Source organism: Patiria miniata, unplaced genomic scaffold (genome assembly GCF_015706575.1).
Source record: "Patiria miniata isolate m_02_andy unplaced genomic scaffold, ASM1570657v1 HiC_scaffold_21, whole genome shotgun sequence".
Taxonomy (NCBI): Eukaryota; Metazoa; Echinodermata; class Asteroidea; order Valvatida; family Asterinidae; genus Patiria; species Patiria miniata.
In genome coordinates, this window is record NW_024037060.1 from 1,573,737 (window position 1) to 1,597,512 (window position 23,776).

The 23,776-nt window shown below is 40.5% G+C and overlaps 2 protein-coding genes across 4 annotated transcripts; both read right to left on the reverse strand.

Moving 5' to 3' along the window:
- Nucleotides 1-367: 367 nt before the first annotated feature.
- Nucleotides 368-3,757, reverse strand: LOC119729884 (monocarboxylate transporter 14-like). The gene is made up of 4 exons (XM_038202675.1): nt 3,247-3,757; nt 2,710-2,850; nt 1,242-2,081; nt 368-657 (listed from the first exon to the last, which is right to left on the reverse strand). Exons 1-4 carry the CDS (start codon nt 3,440-3,442, stop codon nt 518-520), a joined length of 1,317 nt encoding a protein of 438 aa, XP_038058603.1. The 5' UTR covers nt 3,443-3,757; the 3' UTR covers nt 368-517.
- A 4,272-nt stretch (nt 3,758-8,029) lies between these two features.
- On the reverse strand, nt 8,030-23,560 carry LOC119729794 (aspartate/prephenate aminotransferase-like). 3 transcript variants are annotated; one of them, XM_038202537.1, is made up of 13 exons: nt 23,186-23,560; nt 17,430-17,720; nt 16,893-17,030; nt 15,869-15,996; nt 15,053-15,116; nt 14,643-14,682; nt 13,764-13,854; nt 13,432-13,497; nt 12,426-12,539; nt 11,056-11,138; nt 10,470-10,623; nt 8,996-9,172; nt 8,030-8,827 (listed from the first exon to the last, which is right to left on the reverse strand). In XM_038202537.1, exons 2-13 carry the CDS (start codon nt 17,668-17,670, stop codon nt 8,792-8,794), a joined length of 1,332 nt encoding a protein of 443 aa, XP_038058465.1. In that variant the 5' UTR covers nt 17,671-17,720; nt 23,186-23,560; the 3' UTR covers nt 8,030-8,791. The 3 variants fall into 3 exon arrangements, with proteins under 3 accessions (XP_038058465.1, XP_038058466.1, XP_038058464.1); XM_038202538.1 differs by having other exon boundaries at nt 23,144-23,560; XM_038202536.1 differs by lacking the exon at nt 23,186-23,560 and adding an exon at nt 20,038-20,254.
- Nucleotides 23,561-23,776: the final 216 nt, after the last annotated feature.

Below are 23,776 nucleotides of genomic sequence, written 5' to 3' on the forward strand. Positions count from 1 at the left end.
CAGCTGGGGACGATTGGCTGGCGCCCCCACCTGGTTCCCATAGGATAGCGCACATGTAAACAAAGCGTGACGTCATTATGTCTTAGGTCTATTGACTAGCCTAGTTCTGCGATGTTTTCCGTTATTTTCTCCAAACACATTTTCAACTTGTATGTTTTTATAATAACGGGGAAAAGAGCTGCTTTTTATTTTTGACGTTTTAACCCTCTGAAAATACATATACCCTTAAATTGAGGGTTACTTTGGTGTCTATAACGCACGAAATGACACCCCTAAATTATGGACGGGTCGCAAATAATTCGAAATGTGTAAAGTAAATATTCCATAACTAGATTTTGTTACATTTTTGGTTCGATGTCTCATTCAAAAGTGAAAAACTTTTGTATTGCTAGAAAACAAATTTCAAAACAAATGTATTTTCGGGATGAAACGAGAAAATAGCCCATGGAGATCTTGAACGAACCTCGGAGTAATTTTCTCTAAATGCTTATGATGACTGTCCATTGTCTCCAGTGGCTCAGCTTTGTGGCTCGTCACCGCTTTCACAGCAATATACCAACAATCGAGTTATTACTAAAATTGCTGCCATGGTGAAAGCCAACACTCCAATTGCCATGAAAACGACCACATAATTTCCACTTACATCGTGAATCCATCCTGTGAACACACACACAAAAACAACCACTAATTTTGATTATTGAAAGGCACGTTAGAACAAAAAATTATTTTTATGACATCAGTATGACTTAACACATTTAGCATGTATGTTCGTGAGACATGATGAAAATATTGAAAAATACAAAACTCCATAAAAATCTCATAATGACGTCACAACGACGTCACTTCATTTTTCATCTATATAACATTGATAAAACCAAGGTTGTTTTAACCCGATTGGACTTGTAGTTCTGTATACATGGGACTTTAGAATATCACCTTTAATATGGCTATTCAGGAAAGCCAAAACCCTGCATTATGTAGTACCGGTATGCAACTTGGACACTTCAGGATTTTTTTTTAACTCTAGAATGACTGTGCCTGGCCCCTAAAACCTTGTCACGGTGTTTATTGTTGTTTTTTCCCCTTGAGTTTAATTTGAGTTTCTCAAACTTTTGCTTAACCGAACCGGACCGAAGTCGCTTTTGGGACTGGCCGGGTCGGTTTCGTTTTTGAATTGGGTTTGCACAATATTAAGAGGAAATTTAGGCGTCAACAACCGTATTTTTAAAAAAAATACCCACCTAAAATGACTCCTCCTAGCATTTCACCCGCACCGATTGAAGTGAAGAGCCACCCGTATGCTGACATGTGCTGATCTCCAGTAATCTCACGCACAATCACGTAGGTCAGGGGGTAGAACACGCCCACAGCGATCCCTGAGACGACGCAGGTAGCCGCCAGAGCAGCGTACGGTGAGACGATCAAAGGATCGGCCAGACATGATGCCGCAAAAACTAGCGAGGTGGCGACGAAGAGGGCCCACGCCTTGACGAGACCACGATCCACCAAGGTGCCGTGGCCGAGGCGGCCAGCTAGTAAGCCCAGACCTGCGAACGTGGCCAGGAATGCCGCTTTAGAGTCTCCATATCCGAGCTCTATGCCTTGCGGAATTAGAAACAGATGCCACATGGTGAAGATCCCACCGCACAGCACTGCCACCAATTGATAGACAATAAATAAGGGTTCCGTCAGTAAATGGGCGTCGAATTGATCCCTTAAACTCTCCCTGAAGTCTTGAAAACTTAAACTTCTCGCTCCGCCTTTGAATTTACCTAGATTATGTGGCTTTGGCGTTTCGACAGGATCTCCATCATTTGGCACCTGCTTGTACCGTCCTGCACCACCTGGTAAAGGTCTAAGAAGCGCTCCGGACACGACGTAGTGAAGGCTGAAGGCCCCCATGAATGCTAGTGCACTCCTCCATCCGTACACTGAGACAAGGTACTCCGTAACGGGTGGCAATACCATCATGCCGATCGTACCTCCAGCTAGAGAAAAGCCGTTGGCAAAAGCGAAGTTCTCCGGGAAATAATCCACAAACGGTTTCATGGAAGCAACTTGGATAAAAACCAGACCAATACCTTAAAAGAAAAATCAAATAGACCGAACTTTAAACGATATCTGAGTTGTTGTACTGGAGAGTTCAGTTACTGGGTGACGCAGCTTTCATAAAAAAATAATAATAACTCTTAGGTGATAACCGAGCTATAGCAATAACCGATTAAATAGAATGGAATTTTATTAATAACGGAGTCTTATATAGCGCACGTATCTACCAACAATTAGGTATTCAAGGCGCTGGTTATTATGTCTATTATTAAAGAAAGGTAAATAAAGTATGAGAAATGTGAGACCCATTATGTAGCACCTTATAAGAGTTGACAAGGTTAGTTAAAGTTAAAGTACTCGGGATTAACAGTTACCATAGGTCGTCGTAATTATGGACCAATCACAAGTTGTTCAGATGAAATGTAACAAAGGCATTCCTTATCCATCCCTATCACTTGTGACGTCACTTGTGACGTGACTCGTGACGAGACTCGTGACGAGACTCGTGACGAGACTTGTGACGAGACTCGTGACGAGACTCTTGACGAGACTCGTGACGAGACTCGTGACGAGACTCGTGACGAGACTCGTGACGAGACTCGTGACGAGACTCGTGACCGACTTGTGACTTGCTCATTATACGAGGTTTCAAGTACGTACTCGATAGCGCGAACCACACTGCCAACTGCGTCACCGATGACGAAGATGCGGCAGCCATGGTAGCCAATGCAGACAGCATTCCTCCAGCCATGGTCAGCTTGCGTGGGTCACATGACTTGACCAAAGCACCTACGAAAGGTCCTGTTGCAAGAGAAAACAACTCTAAAAATCATCCCGTTTATCCAGCTCGCTCAGTCTCAGACACCTTTATACACGCAGTTATAGAGCTCAACTCAACTACAATCGAATTTTGGTTCGTGTCGTGTTTTAAGCTGATTGCGGGATGGGCAAACGGACCAGCAACCTCTCTCCTGCCTATGACACTTTTTGTTTTCTCTCAAATGTATGCGAGTACACAACCGGTACCACACGGTACTAGTCGTTAGCGGCATTTTTGTGGAGGAATCTTTCGGGAAGGAATACATTTCTGGTAGATCACACTCAATGGGTGTGTGGCCATAGTTTTGGTTAAAACAATTCTTCGTTTTACCATTGTGACAGACTTAAAAAGATTGATTTGAAAGAGTTACTGCTCACCGGCTATGATCATACCAAATCCCACGGAGGCACTGCAGGCGAGACCAGCGGCAGCTGTGGTAGTAGAGAAGTGCTGGACAAACTGAGGTATGAAGACCCCCAACGCTTTCAAATTACCAACACAGGTGAGTGACCAGACGAAACGAGACAGTAGGATCATCCATCGCCATGGGTGTGAACGTGTAGACCCGCCCATGATGCGCGTGTGCCTATAGGTGGTGCAATGTACTGCATTCAATCTTGAAGATGTATGGAACAGCTAGGACTGGTCACCTTTTAAAGACCAACTTCAACGATTTTCAAATTTTCAATATGAAGTCATATGGAGTGAAGCTGTGTCTAATAAAACAGGAACATGCTACAATATCCTTATTGTTACACACGGTTTTATGCAAAATAATTCACTTTTGGTAGCCTTTGTTTGCGCGAGTCAATGCCGCTTTTGTGACAAGGAGCGTGACGTCTGATGAGCTCTACGTATGTATCGTAAACAATATGCAGAAACACGGTTGATGGGTTACTTATATAAGGTATACAGCGTGTTTACTGTGTGTGTGGGTGTACTACGCGGTGAGTAAAAAAAAGGATATGATATGAAAGCCATAATGAGCCTTCTTTTAGTACAAGAATCATTCAAATCACTCTGTACTTTTTAAGTTACGGAATTTTGAACACAAACACCGTTTTAACGTTCTGCCCACGGAACACAAAAAAGGTAAGTGTACTCTCAGCAAAACGAAAACAATTCCGAGTCACATGCATCGCTGTGTTCAAAATTCCGTGACTTGAAAAGTACATCGATTGATTTGAATGATTCTTGTACTAAAATAAAGCTTAATGACTGGGATTTCATATCCAAGATTTTGAAAGTAAAAGCTTCATTCAAAAATTTGTCCTGCCATTTGGGTTACGGTTTTATTTTACTCACCCTGTATGTACATGTGTTTGTATGTACACCGAACCGCATACATTGAGTTTTAGTCCAAGAGCCCAGTGATGTTTAATTACAATATCGCGCACACAAGGTTTGATGGTGGCAGCGAGTGTGTGGGGGTGTTCAACCATAGAGCAAGGAACAAACCGCATTCTTAAGTGTCACACCCCGTGCGTTTGGGAGGGGGCACCGCCTAAAGACCCCCCCCCCAAAGTTGACCTTTAATTAGAATATCGCGCACAAGCACGGTTCCAACGCGAAAAGATAGTATTCGATTAACTTATCAATGACCAATAACCATATGGTGAACTTTGCCACCGATGTGCAGAAAATCAAAGCCCTGCATGCTCTGCGGTCACACACAACGGTGCATTGACCCGGCGACCTTCACAGCCCCACTGCGTATTGTATTGCATTGTATTGTATTGTTTTATTTTCCATTTGTCACAAATTAATATAATGCAAATGCAACAGATTATTTACTACAACAATAACTAAACTTAATAGAATGCTAATACATGTACAGCACTTTGATCAATTAAACATATGGTGACAGATGGGGGAACCAGGGAAAAAGCCTAAGCTTATACAGAGCCTGGTCCCGTTTGTGAATAACTTATGAAATAAACAACAATTATAGCTATAATTTAAAAAAGTGGTCAATAAATTAATTAATTAATTATTTACTTGGCATAATAGTAGAAAAACTGAAGGAAATTGAAATATACATGTACTAATTTACAATATAACATTTGATTATGATGGAGTGTGACTTATACAAATGCGAATTATGGGTGCACGTCTTGTATAATACCGGAAATAAGTAGGTTTTTTAGATATCTTTTGAATTGATGCACAGTCCGAAAGAAGGGTATATGGGTAAGCTGATTCCAAAGAAGAGGGCCTTGTTTGTGCTTAAGAATGAGTTGAGTTCAATAATAAGCCGCCCGCTAAGGAATTAATTATTTATGTGTTTAATTGGAATGTTGAGCACAACAATCATTCCAACACCAAACGGTAGTATATGAGTCAGCGTTTGCATCATAATTTCAACTTACGAATAAAAAATCTCGTGCAAAACTTACGTAAGAACGGCTTTATTTACCGCTAATTAAGATTGTACTTTTAATGCACTTTGAATGCATATATTTTAAGCAGGGCCAAAACTGCACACCCAGGGTGACGTTTGTACTATTCGTACTATTAAAAAAATACATTTGATGACTTTGTTTTCAATTATTTTAGAATTAAATATAACTCAAATCAAGACAGCATGTTCTAAAAAACATATGTAGATGACTTGGTGTTTAATTTTTTCAGAATAAAATATAACTCGAATCAATACAACATGCTCTCAAAACATATGTTTGATAAATTGGTTTTCAATTAGATAATTAAATATAACTCAAATCAAGCATGGTCTTTAAAAAAAGAATTATAAAAATTAAAAATGTAAACTAACGATGATTGCATTTGTTAAAAATTCAAACTGTTTAAAATTATGTTTGATATTGGAATTGGGTGCAAAATTATGTGCAAAATGGTAGATGCGTCTCAGGGAACGTAACATGGGTGTACCCCCCCCCCCCATTAATTTTTGGCTTTGAGTCTGTGTTTGTCTAATAAACTGTTATTAAACATGTCTTTCAATAATACAAGGCATTTTAAATATAGCACTTTTGTTGAATTCGTAAATAATTTAAAGTTTGAGTTTAAGCAAATTCACTTGAAGTAATTAGGGCAATAGCCCGCGATCGTCCTACGTAGTCCCCCATTATTTTGTTGCAACGAACTTTTGGTCCCGCACTGGGAATTTGCGCTGAAGTCCAACCACATTGCTGACCAGTGGAATGGACATTGGAATTTCCTGCCGGACTTAACCCTAAAGGGGCCGGGGGGGGGGCGGAATCCGCCCCCCCCCTCAACATTTTCCGCGATAGCTTCTAAAAAAAATTTTTTCGCGACCCGAGCTGTTATGACTTTTTAGCCTCGAGCTTTGCGCATCTTTTGATACCAAAAACATAAAAATCGGACCACGGGTTAGCACGTAGCGAAAAATTTTCCGGCGCTACGCGCCGTGAAAACTGAATTTTCGCATATACGTCGTGTACACCGAGCAGAATTGCCATTCATACATATGAATAATTAATTAACCATAATTCCAAAATCCTTTGACCTATAGTCATGAAATTTCTTGGGCATGTTTAGGAAGAGTTGCTCTATGCATGTGCTGAGTTTCAAAATGTTTCGTCACTCGATGGCCGAGATCTTAGGGGGGGGGGCGGAATCCGCCCCCCCCCCCCCCGGCTGAGAGATGGTCAAAATAACCCGGCCCCTTTAGGGTTAAAAGCGCTGGAATTTCGTATAGAGAAAGCGGCCATTATGGCTGATGATTATGAGCTTATTCGTAAACATTCATTTGGATTTAAATAACCGGCATACAGATCCTTGTCGTTTGATTGGTAGAACTCACATCACGTGACATTCGTTATTGCTCCCATTCACGCCGGGGCTCAAAAAGGTTTCCTTCAAGTTGTTTGTGCATGTTTGTTTTCATAGTTGCGTGAGAACGGGAATGTATAACGATGCGAAGATGTACCTACCTATATACAGCCGATGGGTTCTAGATTTAGTTGGGCTGGCTTAAGCAGATCGTGGGTGCAGTCCAACCTCGTCCCCAGTGCTTACTTTATTTCCAACCTCGTTTCCAATAGTAAACCCTGGATAGGAAACTTTCTTCCTGTATCCTGATTCGATACCGCAATTGGCCAGTAATGGATTTTTATCGTGTACTTGGTGTTATTATTCACAACGTGCAGTACGTGTTTTCGCGATCATTCGTCCACGCCTTCTCGAAAATACTAATTTCCTTTCCAGCTTGTTCATATTAATATGAAATGTGATACTGCTTGTTGTCTCGATAAGATCGTAACAGTTTAATTTTTAAAAATCGTGTTTTCGTAACTCACGCCGTGCTCGTGCTGCGACGAATTGACTCTGTTTTTACCCCAGACACCGCATACAAAAACAAACGCTAATGTAAAGCATATCCAAGGCACCACACTATTCCTCATTTGCATACGTGTGCAAAAATCTTGCACATGCAAATGATCCAATACCAGGGTGAGAGAGCAGGTAGTGATGGGCGCGTACTGTTCGACACCCTGGGGACAAGGTTGGGGTGCAGTCCTTCCAACGGCCCGAACGATTTCGCCTCAAAAGGGTGGGTGTAGCGCCCTCTAGCGGTGACGCTGGATGTACTGTAAGGTAATTGATTGAAATTATGCCCCAAGTACTGTTTTTACCAAAAATGGACAAACATGCAGTAAGCGCCTTCTTGTGGTCACCGCGTTGCAACCAAAAATTATTTCATATTGTAGATAAATGGCCAACCTACATTCCAAATTTTATTGAGATTGGCTCTTGCATATACATCTGTTGCATACAGTCCCAAGAAGTCGACCCAAAATGATACGAGGCTTAAAGTCATTTGGTGTGTTTAATTATTGTGCTGTGTTATAACAAAAGTCAAGGTCAAAACACATCGGCCTGAAAACTGGACGGTGTTACCAACGTTCCATATTGATTAAAGTCATTGTTTGATCACAATCTTCTGAAATAAGTCATTAATTGGGCCGGTAAATTAAAAATATTTACTTTCGATAAAACAAGAAACATTTTTGTTGGTTTTTGTTATTTCTGTATCTGCTAAGATTTCAAGTATTTGGAAAATCTGTTTTTCGTGAGTTGCCAGATTTCCACAGATTTATTTCGGCCAATGCCATTTTTTTGACAAGCAAGCTGAAAATAATGTTTGTGTAGTAATAAAAGACAAGTGTGCAATGTAGCTCAAGTGTGTATAAATTGACACTATCATTCAATTTTAATGAAAGGATGTTTAATTAAAATCTTATCATTTTGTGTAAAAATCACATTACTTTTTTTGTTAAATCATAAACAATTATACATCGTTAAAGCAATGGGTGCTGTTAAACAAGTCATGAGTGTTACAAATTGAGTTGAACTAAGTTCAATAATTACAATTTATCATGAAAAGCTGACAAATTACAATTTCTTGTAATTTCAATAAGTCTCAGAATACAATTTAAAATACAATACATTGCATACATTACTTGGAAATTTGTTTTAATTAATTTAAGAATTGCCTGTGCATTTCGTATTTTTTGGTACATTTTATATCACGTGTTATGTATACTTATAATTCAATTCGTGTTTGTCTTTCATGTTAATGGGTGTAGAAAAAGTAGGACATTATAATTTAGTGCACTTCAATCATTAACAAAATAAAAGTAAGAATATATGTATAGTACACAAATTAAAATTACAAAGCAATATTGATTGTACCTGTATATGGATAATTGTATTTAACGTTGATTTAGATTAAGAGAAAATCTATTGCGCAAGGTTATGCATGCACATGTATTGTAAATGTGAGAACAACAGAGCTGTACCTTGAGTGAAAGCATTGAAATTGGAAAGATACCCGTGCACCGAGTGCAAAATGCTGCAATGTAAAAGTCCACAAGATAACCTTCGATTTCCTGTAAACACCTGCAGACATCAGGCAATAAGCCACTGGAGTGACTACAGCTACGCCAGTTGCTTTTCTACCCAGGATACAATAGCCTGTTGAAAAGACAGATAAAATGACTGATTGACTATGACTATATATGCATTGACTTTAATTAACACTTCATTCATACGCCTGTTTGGCTTGAAGTTGTGCTTCTTGTACGTTTCATATGTTAATGGATGTTGGCATTTTCCCCACAGAGTTTAGAACAAGTTTATTACCTTAATCCCTTGGACCACTGGACTGCAGTACTTATCCAGGAAATCCTGATCCAGTTTTTCCTTGCAACCCTGGAGCTTCCAGCCTTCCAGCGCTGCCCCGCCATCAAAATTCACAAAGCACAGACGCACGGTGAACTCTGTCAAAGGTCGCATGAAAGCTGGGCCTCCGGCCATCAACTGGAAAGCAGATGGTAGAGTCAGTCCAAATAAACAAAGAGAATGGAATTCAAATATAACGTAGGGTCATGCTTTGAGTGAGAAACAATACTTAGGTTAATAGATGTAATAAGTCTGTTGCAACATGACAGGACAATAGCCATGCCCGCCCCAAGCCAGAATAAGCATAGCCCAACTAAACCCAGCAAAGCTCCACCAGCCCAACCAGGCTAGCTCAGCCCGTCCCATTCCAGTGCAGCCAAGACAATCCCGCCCAGCCCTGCCTCTGCCTTGCCCTGCCGATCCCAACCAGTCCAGCCCTATCAGCTTAGCCCAGCCCAACCCATCCAAGTCCAGACAATATAACAGCTCAATCCTGTAATAACTTCCAGGCCAGTCTAGCCCAGCCAAACAAAGACCCAATCAAATCCTGCCCTAGACCAACCCTGCCCAGGCCAGCCACCCAGGCCAGCCCAGCCCAGCCATGTTATGCCCGGCCCAGGCATGCCATGCCAACCCGGTCCGCTAGGCCACTTACAATACCCAGCCCTAAAACACCAGTGCAACCTAGCCCAGCCAAGTCAAGGAGCTCAACTCTTCTAGGCCCTAATCAGCCCAGGTCAGTCTAGCCCAGCTCAATCAAGCCCAGCAAAGTCTCAGGCCGGCCCAAGCCACCTCATCAGGCCAGCCCAGCCTAGTCCAACCCAGCATCTACCCCCCCCCCTTCACTCACAAGGGCGGATCCAGAACACAATTTTTGGGGGGCCAAAAAAATTTGTGTTCCCCCCAAAAAGCAGGTCAACAAAATTACGGCGTGGGGTTCGGGGCCCGCTTAAGGGCCCCGAAATTTTTTTGGATTCTAGATGCTCTGTGGTGCGATCTGAGGCAATTTCTGACCACTTTAACCAATGTTTTTTTGAGGAAAAGATGGTGGTGTACTCATTGCCTGCCTTTATTGCGATGTCACATATAAAAAAAAAAAAATTGGTTTCGTTTTTTTTTTGGGGGGGGGGCATGGCCTCCTTTGGCCCCCCCCCCCGGATCCGCCCTTGTTCACTCAGGCCAGCCCAGTCTGAACGAGTCAAACCCAATCAATCCTATAGCCCATCAAAGCCTAGCCCGTACCAGCCTAGTCAAGTCAGCCCAGCTCTGCCTATAGCCAAGATCCCTTTCTACCCAACTCAATTTAATGAAGCAGCTGCACTTTTGAGCAGAATATTGGTCCATTTTGGCTCTAAATTGTGTTTCCCACAGAATGAAAATTAGTAAAAGGAGCGTGAAAACTTAAAACATTTCAAAGGAATGGAGAGAAACTCACGGCCACGTTTCCTTCTTTGAAGAGTGCCTCGCACATTTGTTCACAGGTCTGTATGCCTCTGGCCTCCAAGACGGCACGCAAGACCTCAAAGTCTGGGAAAATGTAGTAGCCGGCCACAGGCATAATTGCCTTGATGCCACAACCTGTCAATTCCCTGCATAACCAGAATCAAATTGGTGTTTCCTGTAAAGTCTGCACACATACCCCAATCCAACTTGGTCATTTCAAAGACAGAAAAGTGTCTGCAGTAAAACATAGGAAGAGTAGGAACACGCAAGAAAAACTGTCATTTTACATTCTGTTTTTCTAGTCCCCATTTCTGATAACATACAATGTAATTTTCAAACCTCTTTCAACCTAAATTATACCTTTTTAATTGGTTCCGTTTTATTAAAAAAAAATCACTCAAATCAATGTGTCTGCAAGAAAGCAAAAGAAGGGAACAAGTTTCAATAAAATGGTCTGTGAAAAGAAAACTATTTTCTAACTCGCTTTTCACACAATTTTAATCAACATGTGGCCTTCAAACTTTCATTCCGATGATTCCAATTTCAGTTTCACGCAGTCTCTTAAAAATGATCCTCACCGGTGACAGAACTTAGCCACAGCTCCCATAATGCATCGGCAGCCTTTGAGGTATTCCTTCGTCTCTTCATCCAGTTTCAAAAGCTGACGAACGTAATCATGAGGTAAAGTCGAAGGAAATTAGAAATTAAACACAAACTACTCTGGCTACTATCCCGATGTTTTTTTTATACAAATTCAAATACGGGGTGGGTAAAAAAAAAACGTTTCAAAGTTCTGTCCAAGGATCACAAAAAGGTAAGTGTTCCTTCAGCAAAACGAAACCAAATCACATGTGTGAATTGTTTTCGTTTTGCTGAAAGAACGCACACCTTTTTTGTGATCCGTGGACAGAACTTAAAAACGGTGGTTGTGTTTACAATTCCGTAACTTGAAAAATACATGTCATGAGTGATTGGAATGATTCCTGTCCTAAAAGAAAGCCTATGAATTTGGCTTTCATATCCTAGATTTTGAAACTTCACTAAAACAATAGTCCCGACATTTGGGTTTCTTTTTTTTTACTCGCCCTGTATTTAGGTTTTTATTGCAAGATGTGGAACGCCTCGGATGTGTCATATAGTGGTCAGCTATGGTGTTTGATCATCACCATGCTCTACATAATGTCCAGTCCACCCTTTGTGTATATTATACACAAAGGGTGGATTACAAGGGTGGATTGGACTGCAACAACCCTGCCTAGGGAAGAAACTTTCGTATATTGTTTACTACCGATAGTAAGACAGTGGCGCAAATGGTAAGAAGGGTGTACAGTATGTCACGTTACGTGTAACTTCAACTTAACGTGTGGCTTCGTTACAACTGATAATGTAATAACCAACGGATAACGTATCACCAACCGATAATGTAACAAACAATTGACCGATACTGTATCACTAACCTATTACGTAACAAAAATTAACCATAATGTAGTAGAATGTACTACACTATCAGTCAAGTTTATGTTACATTATCGGTTATAGTGATACAGTATCGGTCAACTGTTGTTACATTATCGGTTGGTGATACGTTATCCGTTGGTTACATGGATTACATTATCAGAAGTTGTAACAGGCTTTAATGAGTTAAATTGCTCACGAAAACTACCTCAATACAAATCAAATTAGGTTTTGCCCTTCACCGACTTCTTTTTTAAACACTGTATACTCAGTGTGTTACCTCCCGAGTGAAAGTTGGAAAAAATCACTCGGGTGGGACTCGAACCCACGACCTCCTGCTTTCTAGTGCAGATGTCTTACCACTCGACCACCGAGCTAACGGGATCGGTTGGCCGGTTCGAATCTGATGTACATAGCAGCGGGTACCTCATATAATACCTCAATACAGATATGTTCCACCACCCGTGACCCAAAGTATGAGCACTAAACTTACATGGATAGCAGCATATTGCATTGGAGCAGCAGTACAGGAGTAGGTTTGACTGGATGCACCGCAGACTGTCTGGTAGAGTGCACCCAACTCCTTGGGGTAAATACTATAGCCACACTGCCGAACAACAACACAGACAGAGAATGTCGAAGTTGTCTGAGTGTCACGGTAGTTCAACGGAGCCAGCGCAAGCTCCGTATCGTCTGATATATATAATCATGCGAGCATGCAAATGTTATGCGACCCCGCGCGCCAGCCATGCGGAGTCGATTTTAGAAATTGTGACGTTATTTCGAGCAGAAATTCGACCTAAGCTAGCTGTTGATTGGTCAATTGGCTGCCATGTTTTTGTACTACAACAATATGCTTACGGACAACCCGCTAGATAGGCGCCCGCTGAATGGTCAGAATCTGGAGCTCAAGATGCAGGCTTGTTTGGCACAACTAATCACGGAATCTATACGCATGTCAAAGACGCTTGCAAGCGGCTATTCTATATAAACTAATGTAACAGCATTGCCCAATGTGCCAAAATTAGCTTCGCAAATTTACGTGCTCGACAAATATGTGATAACTCATAAGCAAAAGGGCTTTTATTTCACATGGCACACACCGCGTGTGTACCCTTAACATTATGTTATACATCCCTCAGAGTTGCACTCTTTCACAATATGTTTTCATCGAGTTTCTTATATGTAATTGTCATGAAACTTTTTGTTTATATCAGTACATGGTAACAGGTTACTTGCAACTGAGTAATTAGTTAGTGGATAGGCCTACCCAAAAACAAATTGGATTCTAGATGCTCTGTGGTGCGATCTTAGGTAATTTCTGACCACTTTAATCTATGTTTTTTTTTAGGAAAAGATGGTGGTTTACTCATTGCCTGCCTTTATTGTGACGTCACATAGAAACGAAATAAAAAAGGGTTTCGGGGTGTTTTTTTTTAGGGGGGGGGGGAGGGCATGGCCCCCTTTGGCACCCTGGATCCGCCCTTGCAGAGACTCACCCGCCAACCTCCCGCACTGAAACACTTGGACAGGCCGCTGGATATAATGGTGCCTTCTGGGTAATACTTTAAGACAACATAAAAAAATAAAACAAATTTGAAAAAGAGCGATACTTCCGCTTGAAAACATGCACAAAAATTCATTACCTAAATTCTGCCACCTTCATATAAAGTTGTGGTGGACTTTAAATGGTCTGGCAGGGTTGGCGGTCCCAGGAAACAGTTTGCGTTCTTCAAACTTCATTTTTTAGTGGAATAGTTGTTGATAATGCATCCATCTACATGCATTAATTTGCCCACTGATGGGGTCAGAGTACACTTGTATTAATCACCTTTGCCAGACTCAGAAAGTCTCCCTCATACTGTGAGTGTCCGTAGATCTCATCACTCAAAACAATCACGTTGTGCTTGCGAAGAACTACACTGTGAGAGAAAACAGGAAGGCTTCAAACACTGTTTTACAGGTTGTCCCACAAAAAAGACCTAACAGTCGAATCGGGCATGATGTTTTCAGAAAAGTGGGGGTAGTATTCAAAATCGTGTCTTATGTATTGCTGAGTAGAATAATTAGTCTTCCAAATGCTTTTTAGTTGGTTTCATTAGAATGTTTTGTTCAAAAGATACATCAATCCCAATACGGGACTTGAAAACAACTTGAGCCACTTTTTGTATCTATATCTCCTGGTCTTCCAAAAAAACACACCCTTTTTCCAAATGATAAACTGATAAGCTGCACTAACACTTTTGACCCATCCTTTGTGTGTTTCTCTAACTGCGCTTTCTCACTTTCAAGGAAAGTGGCCCAAGACGATTTTTTAACCCTTGAGTTCGATGAAGTACATGTATAAAAGCGTTTGTGCCAAAGCATCGATTTGAATGAAATAAAGTTTGTATGGTAGATTGGTTATCTGACTTAAGAGGTAATTTGAAAATATTCCAAAACTCACATGCAGTGTACCTTTATTAATTGGTTTTCGACTGTTATAGGTTCTTTGTGGGTAGTAGATCCCTCAAAACTCCTTCGCAAGTCAAGTCACAAGCTGGCCAAATGAAATATGACAAAGGATATATTGCTCCTCCTGTGGGCAATCCCAGCGTCTTACACGGACGATATAAATGAATGTATTGTATATCTCAATTTCAAATGTCTTTCGATTGTAAAACTGATAACTGATAGGAAAATTAAAAAAAACCAAAAAGTGAATGTTTACCTCAATGCCTTCAGATCAGCTTCAGTGTAGCTGATGCCAGCTGATCAATGGGAGAAAGAAGCCAAACAAATTTACACATTTCGTTGTTGTAATAGTATAGATCTATATGTACACAACGCACTCAGGTTATTTACTTTTTGAGTTGTTCCCTATTAAAATTATCTTTCAAGAATTAGGCCCATTTTATCGATCTGTAATGTTTGTTAGACAAAACATTTTCAGTTACTATTTTAACCTATGTTCCGATGCCATGAATCACGATATTGACAGTGTGATGTTCTGAACACAGATGAATATTATACGAGGTTATAGGAGATGTTAATCATTCAGTTTATACAATACTGATAATAAACAAGAGGCAGTAGAATGTCTCCATTTTACTATGAAGTGGACATTGATTTTTTACTTACTTGGATTATCTGGATTGCAGAAAATCAACAGACGATTTGTGGATGTGTTACTTGCCAAAATTGCCTAGGATCGGAATGTGGAATGGGCAACACAAAAATGTGAATTTGAGTTAAAAAAAAAAGTAACTAGGCAATCATCATTGTTCAAAATATATAAAGAAAGTTATTTATCTAAAAATTAACACATTCATTCATTTACGCATTATTATTCTGGAAAAAGCCTTGCCCTTGTAAAAACTAAACCACACCCAAAAACAAATATTTGAAAAGAGAGAAAACTAGTGTTTTTCTTATTACCGTTCAAGTATCTGGAAACATCAGAAAACTATACCACTTGAATGTTCCTTCGGGAATACGATCATGTCTCTGTTGACTTTAACATGTATAGTGCCTATGTCAATAGACCTTCAATAAAATGATTTGCCTGTTACTGCTCGTTGGCATAGTAATATGTTCTATTATGGGAAAACCAGATGTTCACAGATCACTGACAAGTTGTTCAGTTCACAAAATTCCCAATAGGCAACAAATGTGGGTTGTGGGAAAGAGTGGCATTTGAAAAGGATGAATTCACACCCAAAACAGACTGGCGTTCCTGAGTTGCGCCGAACTGAAAAGTATATCAGCTGAATGTTTTGGGTCGATCCAAATAGACTTGTTTGTGGAGAATACGTCTTTCCGAATTACTTCAACAGTTGATCTTACATGTGTGGTCGCTCCCAATTGTTTCCAATGTCAAGCATAATTCAAAACTTGGGAAGAATTTAGTTCGGCGGCGACTCTGGAACGTTATAGTCTGAAAGGAGGATCGTTTACCTTTTCCAAGATTTTCGGAGTGAGTTTCCAGCCATCCTGCATGCTGGAGTCCATTGTGAAGACCCGTTTGCCGGCCAGAAATATCATTGGCTTGTAGGTGCTCCAACTGGGTGTCAACATCAGCAAGTCTATGTACATGTACAACAAAAATATAGTAAGGAGGTATTATACAATACTATTGTCTCATTGTTACAGAGTCGAAAAGTGCATCAAAATAGACACAATCACATGATAAAAATGTGCAAGAAAAGTTAATCCTTCCGGAGACCAAACCAACACACAAACCAAAACCCCAAAACTAAAACCAAAACCAGCACCTAATTAACACAAACAACATCTTTGACAAACCCAATACCATCACACCAAACCCAAAACCAACAGCAATGCCAAAACCAGCATTAACACAATACCACTACCAGCACCAAGACCAAAAACAACACCAAAAGCAGCATTAACACTAAAACCAAAACCAAAACCAGCAGCAAACACCAAAGCCAACACCGGCAACACCAAAACCAGCACCAACACCAAATCCAGCACCAACACTAAAACCAATACCAAAACACCCAGCACCAAACACCGGCAACACCAAATACCAGCACCAAGACCAAAAACAACACTAAAATCAGCATTAACACTAAAACCAACACCAAAACCAGCACCAAAACCAACACTAAAGCCAACAGCAAAACCAAAACCAACCCTGTCAACGACACTCAACCAGCACCAACACTAAAACAAAACCAGTACCAACACCAGCAACACCAAAGCGACCAGAACCATCACTAAATCAACAACCAACACTGGCAACACCCAAAACCAGAAACAACACCGAATCCAACACCAAAACCAAATACTCCAAAACCATCATCAAATATAAAACCAACACCAAAACCAAAACCAGCGCCAACACCACCAACACTTAAGCCAACACCTAAGATAAAGCATCACCAACAGCAACATATTTTATGTACATTTGTATATATTTTACATATAAAATCATGAAGTGCCGTATTATTCTCACCACCATTGAAGACATAAAATAGCAGGTAAATCAGCTGTTTGCTTCCCGGTGCAACAACGACTAAATTTGGATCCAGATGCATCAGACCATCCAGCTGAGCGTGGAATTCACAGATTTGGGCGCGCAGTTCTAGTAAACCTATTGGATGCACACACGATGAACACAAAATGTATATGCTCGTCACAAAATAGCTCAGCACAAGCAGTAATGCTTAGCAAAACCAGGTTCACAAAGGACTGTGAAATTACAGGTAAGACATGGGACATTTCCAACGGTCTATCCATATATTTGTTTGGGGAAAAAAACCCAGATTTGCTCAGACTAACTTTGTTCAGTTCTCTTATCTGGTGCATTCTTAAAATAGTGCGTGTGGCACATAGATTGAGTTATAGTTCGTTTTGCCTGAGCAGGTTTTGTCGCTTATTGCAACACCCCTTGTTAGGAGCCATGAGCTGTATATATTGTTAAACCGATTAAGCTGATTTTGCTTTGTGGTAAGAAAAACAACCTTCAGAGCGATAGTTCTGCTTACTGTACCTGCAACAGGAAGGTAGGAGTTTTCCCCAGCGTGTTGCGCCAGAGCTCGACGGGCCCCTTCCGGTACGGGGAACGGAGATTCACCGAAGCCAAAGTGATAAATGGTTTTCCCCTGGGCCATCAGTTGCTTTATCTTCTCATTGAAAGCCAAGCTGGCCACCTTGCCGACGCCTTGCAGACGGGGCAGGATGAAAGAGGAGGAGTCGGTAGTGGTATGGTGATTCAACGAAGGGGAACCCATCTTGAATGTTGGAGACCCTCAAGGTGCTGGGCGTCAGAACAAGTTACACTCTAAAAAAAGAAGTGTCAAAACTTGCTGAGAAAACTTGTATTGGGTACGAAAGTAAGTATATACCTTCAAAAGGAAATTTTGACCTTTTAACTTGTGAGACCAAAAACGTTCAAATTGTAAATAACGTTAGCGTAAGAAAGCACATTTTCCTTGATACTAAGTCAAGTGGACCTTGTAAAGTATACAACAACATATGCAAATGCATCTCAAATGGGTAAATGTTGCCTCGAAATGGGTAAGTATTGCCCAATGTTGCCTATAGAGAACGATCTCGAAAATGACTGTACAACAGTCAAGACTGGCGCATGGTGGAGTTACAACGTGCTGCGAGAGTCCTTGAATCCTCGGTTGAAAGGTAACTTTTCACGATGTACTGATTAATAAAATACGTCACTGTGAAAACGTGGGCAATTAATCTGCAGTGAAGCATGTGATTTTTGTGGCAATTAGGCCGATTGATGATGGGATTGCAATGTTACGTTGTGAATAACGTACATATATTGTCACGTTCAGAGTGCTCAAATCCAGTCCCTATAGGCCTGCATGGCAACCAATTACAGTCAACGACCATAATGCGCATGCGTCAGTTGGTAACGGAATGGTTCTCGGAGTTATAACTTACCTTAAAAAAAATCCTCAAGAGCCATGAGTAGTGCTGCACGGCGGTATAGGTAATGCCCCGCCCCCTTTTTTGTACACGTTCTATGGGATTGTGGGGGCGGTGTGAGGAGGGAATGAGGAGGGATTTTGCGGTCAGTTAAAAGGTAAGAGGATTACCGGATGTATTGTGTAGGGATATATATGAATTTGTTTGTCATATTTTGGATGAATGGTAGGCCTATAGGTTTAAGACGGCTGTTAGAACAATAGGCCCATTATGCTTGTCACCAGTGTGACAAACGCTTTGGACGGAGATATAACCTCTTGAGACATACCGAAAATGCACATGCTGAAGATGAATCTAACATAGAGGAAGTTGAGGTGGATAATTCTGAACCTGAATTTAAAAGCCGTAGATTTGAAGATCCGGAAATGGAAAACTATGAAACTGAATCTACGTATGATGAAGACGAAGATCTTAAGGAGAATGATTCGGAATCCACAACGGAGGTGGAAGATGACGAATCATTCTGATGAAGATGAGTCTAGTTCTGATTTGGAAGACAACACCGCATATCGAGACTGGTTGAAAGAGTCCCTAGAAGCCACCGATGAGATGTGGAGTGCAAAATATGAAAAATACATCAGCGGGGATATGAGTAAAGATCAGGCAAAGGAAAAGGCCAACAGAAAGACCCTTTGGGCAGTCAAGCGAATCTTTTTCAACAAGTAGAAAGGTTTTTTGTCGAGTTACATACATCTGAAAGATAATGGCACTCATCAAGAAAGTGTGGAAGACATCCAAGGAAAATTGAATACAGGCATGGACGTGAATAGGGCTCTGAACAGGATAATGCCTAAACACCGTAACACATTTGACGGCCTGTTCCAACAAGATGAAGACGAAGAAAACGCTGGACAGTGATGATTAAAGACTTCAATAGTTTTCGGGAAAAAAGAAGAAGATTATTGTCATTTTCAAAATAATAGAGAAGCGTCTTGTCGAAAAGAAAATAATATATAAAATAGCAACTTCATTAGCCACTCTTTGCAGTCATTCTTTATTGTTATTTCATACCTTAGATCGAGGAATAATTAAGTTCATACTACATGTATCATGTTACATTGTGATCGCTGACGATTGAACTGCTATAAGAAGAAGAGCATGTGTGCATGTAGATTTCAACATTTGGAAGTTCTCATCGACAGTTTATTGTAAACCGGTATATGTCAGGTACAAAAGACAATATTATTAGTTACAGGTCTGAAATTATAAAGTGGACAGTTTTGTGGACAACTACAATAGGCCTCATACGTAAGATAGACAATTGTATTAGGCCTTGGGCGCTTTATAGAGACTGACTTCATTCACGGTTTCGTTGGCGGTACACACCACGACTTTCCAAGTTACTGAGCAGTTCACTGTAGCGGAAATAATCCAAAAGACGTAAAATCCATGTGCTCGACACCAGTGAGATGTGTGAATACATCGTTTTATAATGTATTACAAGCGTATGGACATAAGTATCGTACATATTTCCCTACTTCTGATATATTTACTCTCCGTAGACAACTATGCACATGTATGCATCATAATGATAAATAAATTCTTCAATAATCACTAAAAAGAAATACTCTGTGAATAGACTTCCTTTAAATTCTCTATTCTTTTGTAATTCAATTCATCTGTTGACAAACCTGGCCCAATATACATACCTCAGCACTTCCTTCTCCCCCTTCCCTCCCGCAACTTTTGCTCACAGAACGTGTAAAAAATGGTCAAGCAAATCCTATAATAACGCTAGTAACGTCTGACTCCATTCACCGCTGGGATACCGTCGATGTTAACAGTGCAAGGTCATTGAAGCGATTATATAACTGTGACGATTATACCGCGCCTTTTGTAAGCTTGCCAAGCGCTGTTTGCTGTATAAACGAAATGGTCCGATGCATTCATTGCAAGTGATGGTCACAGAGGCTTATACATGTACATGTACATCCCATGCGCAATGAGCGAGCTATTAAGTGACCCATTTCATGCATTGAATGATTTTATCATTTAGACGTACCGTATACACTTTATACAGTAGAGTTATTATAAGCATCTTATAGGTTATCCTAATTAATGTTGTTTTGCTAAGCATAATGGGCCTATTGTTCTAACAGCCATCTTAAACCTATACCATTCATCCAAAATATGACAAACAAATTCATATATAATCCCTACACAATACATCCGGTACCTTTTAACTGACCGCAAAATCCCTCCTCATTCCCTCCTCACACCGCCCCCCACAATCCCATAGAACGTGTACAAAAAAGGGGCGGGGCATTACCTATACCGACGTGCAGCACTACTGCCATGCATATAATGAGAAGAAAAGGGAGAAATTTATTTTATCGATCATTTTATTTATCGTTTTATTTTACCAGGGTACGTAGCCCCATCAGTTATCTAATAACTGTTCTCACCTGGGCCCTGGACTCGGGACTTGATTAAACACAATTTCGAATAGAAAATTCACTTTTTGGGGAAAAAAAATGAAAATGTAAAATTCTTCCTCGATTTCAAACCCGAATCCTGCAGCATTCAGACCAGAGGGTTTTAGCGCAGCACGCTATAGCGCAGCCTCGACTCCACGGGCGCGTGCGCGTTCCCAAGATCGCGCGAGGCATGATGGGAAACAACATGGCGCAGCGAGATCGTACCCATGAAAACGAGGTTGGCTATATAGCGAAACCACCCCGACAGCAGTGGAATATAAGAAGTTATTCCGCATCAGGTGACATATTTATTCGTTCACGTGATATGTTTCACGCGTGCGTATTACGATCAATAACTTTACCGAGATGCCAGAAAATAAAAATGGTTGCATCCAAGTTGGGGACAAATGGGTAATAACATATGGCGAATTGTCGACAGACGCCCCTCCCCCCCCTCCTCCTTGTCGGTTGGTATACTTCAATGTTGCACGTATAAATTTGGAAGGGTTTTTAGCTTACATTTTTCATGAAGTAACATAAAAATATTGCACTCACAAATGGACTCTGACCCTTTGCTGTGGTAAAATACTCCGTTTTATTGTATTCATAATATTTCATTATTTGTTTTTCTTCTTGCAGATAAACGATTGCAAGATAAGTCGAGTTCGATATCAAAATTATGTTGCACACAAGATTCAAGTCAATTACATTCAACATTTGTTGTATGATTCTATACAACTTGCAGGGTTTAGAGGTGAAATGTTCAGGTTTTGTTGGAGGGGCAGTAATTCTCATTGTGAGCATGGTAATTTATAATAAGCACATTTAACTAAAAAAATAAGTGTTAATTGAATAAGTAAGATATTACAGCTTTGAAATCAAGGTGTTCCTCATTGCCAAGAAAAAATGTAGGTTCAAGTCAGGGTATGAGTTCCACACAATGTTCACATTTCCTGAAGTCAGCAGTTGTTGGTTGATTTTGTTGACACATGCTTATAATTTCTTGAACAGTGCTTTCCATTTTATTGAAGGAGATTTTAACACTCATTAACTCAGGGTTTGTACTTGCATGGGAAAAACATTAAAAAGTAGAAAACATATGGAAGGTTTTTTGCATTAATTGATTTTTAATCGGATTTATTAGGGGTGGAGGTGGGTGCGGTGGGGGACTTAAAACCATTGGTGCAAAGTATGATGGAGTTGTTCATTTGATGATAAAAGCATGGAATTTGGCACACATGCAGTCAGACTGTCAGAGTATGACATGGAAAAGATATTTGGCTATGTAGGGCCATTGCAGATTTGTCCTTTGGAAAAAAATATCATAGAATAACATGCAATGGCCGCCATTTTAAACATTTTGAAAATGACTTGTTATCCTATGATATTTTTGTCAAGGACAAATCTGCGATGGCCCTACAAATATCTTTCCCATGACATACTCTGGCTGTGTCAAAGTTCATGTCTTTATCAACATACTGAGCAATCACCAATCTGCTAATACCCACAGACAACGTGCAAAATAGAACACATATATAACTTAAAGCTTTGCATGGCGGATGAGATAGATTATAATGTTTGCGGATTATGTACATGTCTGCTGCGAATTTGAACATGTTACGATTTAAAGGTATAGTACATCAACTGTAATTTGTGCATTTTGTTCGTTTGAAGCAACAAAAGTGCTCAGAATCTAAAGAAGGGTGCTGAACAACTAACCTGACGAAGTTTCAGCTCAGCTTCAACTGTATATTTCGAGAAAAACAACATTGTAGGATCTCAATTTCAAATCAAAAGGTGCTGAATCATGTTTTAAATTGGGCCTGAATTCAGCGTCCGAGACACGTTCTCACTGAGCCGATTACAGCTACGCGATGTCGCGCACCGATCCGACGAATTATAGCAACCGCGTACGCGTGTGCGTCGTGTCAACGCTTGCGCGCTCATCGCCGAATAAGAAAACCCGAACTACCAACGGAAATTTCCAACGGTGCGTCTTAAGACAGAAACCATTGTCTAACCAACCATTGTCTAACAACGAGACAGAACAGGATTTCATTAGCTTTTAAACTTCGTGTTTATTTAAAACATTTAAAATTAAATTAAAAACTTAAAGGCAATTAAATTCCACGCACTGAAAAATTGCCTGGGTTAATTTTACCAAAGAAAGGGTGAAAACTGGAACTACCCAAACTTGGGTTGTTCTATAACCAATTGTTTGGGTTAGAATTTCTCCTAAATTCAACCAAAACTTGTAGTCATTCAAGACCAAATTGGTCTTGTATGACTACAAATTTTGGTTGAATTTAACATAAATTATATTACATGTTTTTCTCACCCTGAGACTAATCTTTACTTTCCAAGTTGGGGGTCTTCATACCTCAGTTTTTCCAGCGCTTCTCTACTACCACAGCTGCCGCTGGTCTCGCCTACAGAGCCTCCCTGGGGTTCGGTATGATCATAGCCGGTGAGAAGTGAATCCTTTCAATCCGATCTAAACAGTGCTTAAAGTAGATAACAACCTTCGCTAAGAAATTGTATTTTTTGGAACTATGACTATACACCCATCATTGATGAGTTTGACCCCTCCAGAAGATTTATGAACAAGTTGGACACTACAAACGCATGACCTTTCGTAGGTGCTTTGGTGAAGTCATGTGACCCACGCAAGCTGACCATGGCTGGAGGAATGCTGTCTGCATTGGCTACCATGGCTGCCGCATCTTCGTCATCGGTGATGGAGATGGCAGTGTGCATGGTTCGCGCTATCGGGTATATGTAGCCTAAGGTGTGATGAAATAAAAACGACTATTGTTTCTGTCATGAAATGAATACAAAATGTAATTTTGAGAGCTGTTTTTCAGGTCCTGTTTCGACCCGAACGTGCAAATTGTGTAAAAGTCGTCGTTGTGGGCAGCAAACAAAACATAGTAAATCGTGACGTAATAAACAGGACTCCCTATGCAGCGTA

Excerpts from the sequence above, each read along its gene's own strand:
- LOC119729884 (XM_038202675.1), bottom strand. The coding sequence starts at position 3,442 with ATGGGCGGGTCTACACGTTCACACCCATGGCGATGGATGATCCTACTG. Across the intron at positions 2,082-2,709 it reads AGTGTGGTTCGCGCTATCGA|GTATTGGTCTGGTTTTTATC; the intron begins GTACGTACTTGA and ends TTTTCTTTTAAG. Across the intron at positions 658-1,241 it reads GCTAGGAGGAGTCATTTTAG|GATGGATTCACGATGTAAGT; the intron begins GTGGGTATTTTT and ends GTGTGTTCACAG.
- LOC119729794 (XM_038202537.1), bottom strand. The coding sequence starts at position 17,670 with ATGGGTTCCCCTTCGTTGAATCACCATACCACTACCGACTCCTCCTCT. Across the intron at positions 11,139-12,425 it reads TGCAATATGCTGCTATCCAT|CTTTTGAAACTGGATGAAGA; the intron begins GTAAGTTTAGTG and ends TACGTTCGTCAG. Across the intron at positions 8,828-8,995 it reads CAGTGGTCCAAGGGATTAAG|GCTATTGTATCCTGGGTAGA; the intron begins GTAATAAACTTG and ends TCTTTTCAACAG.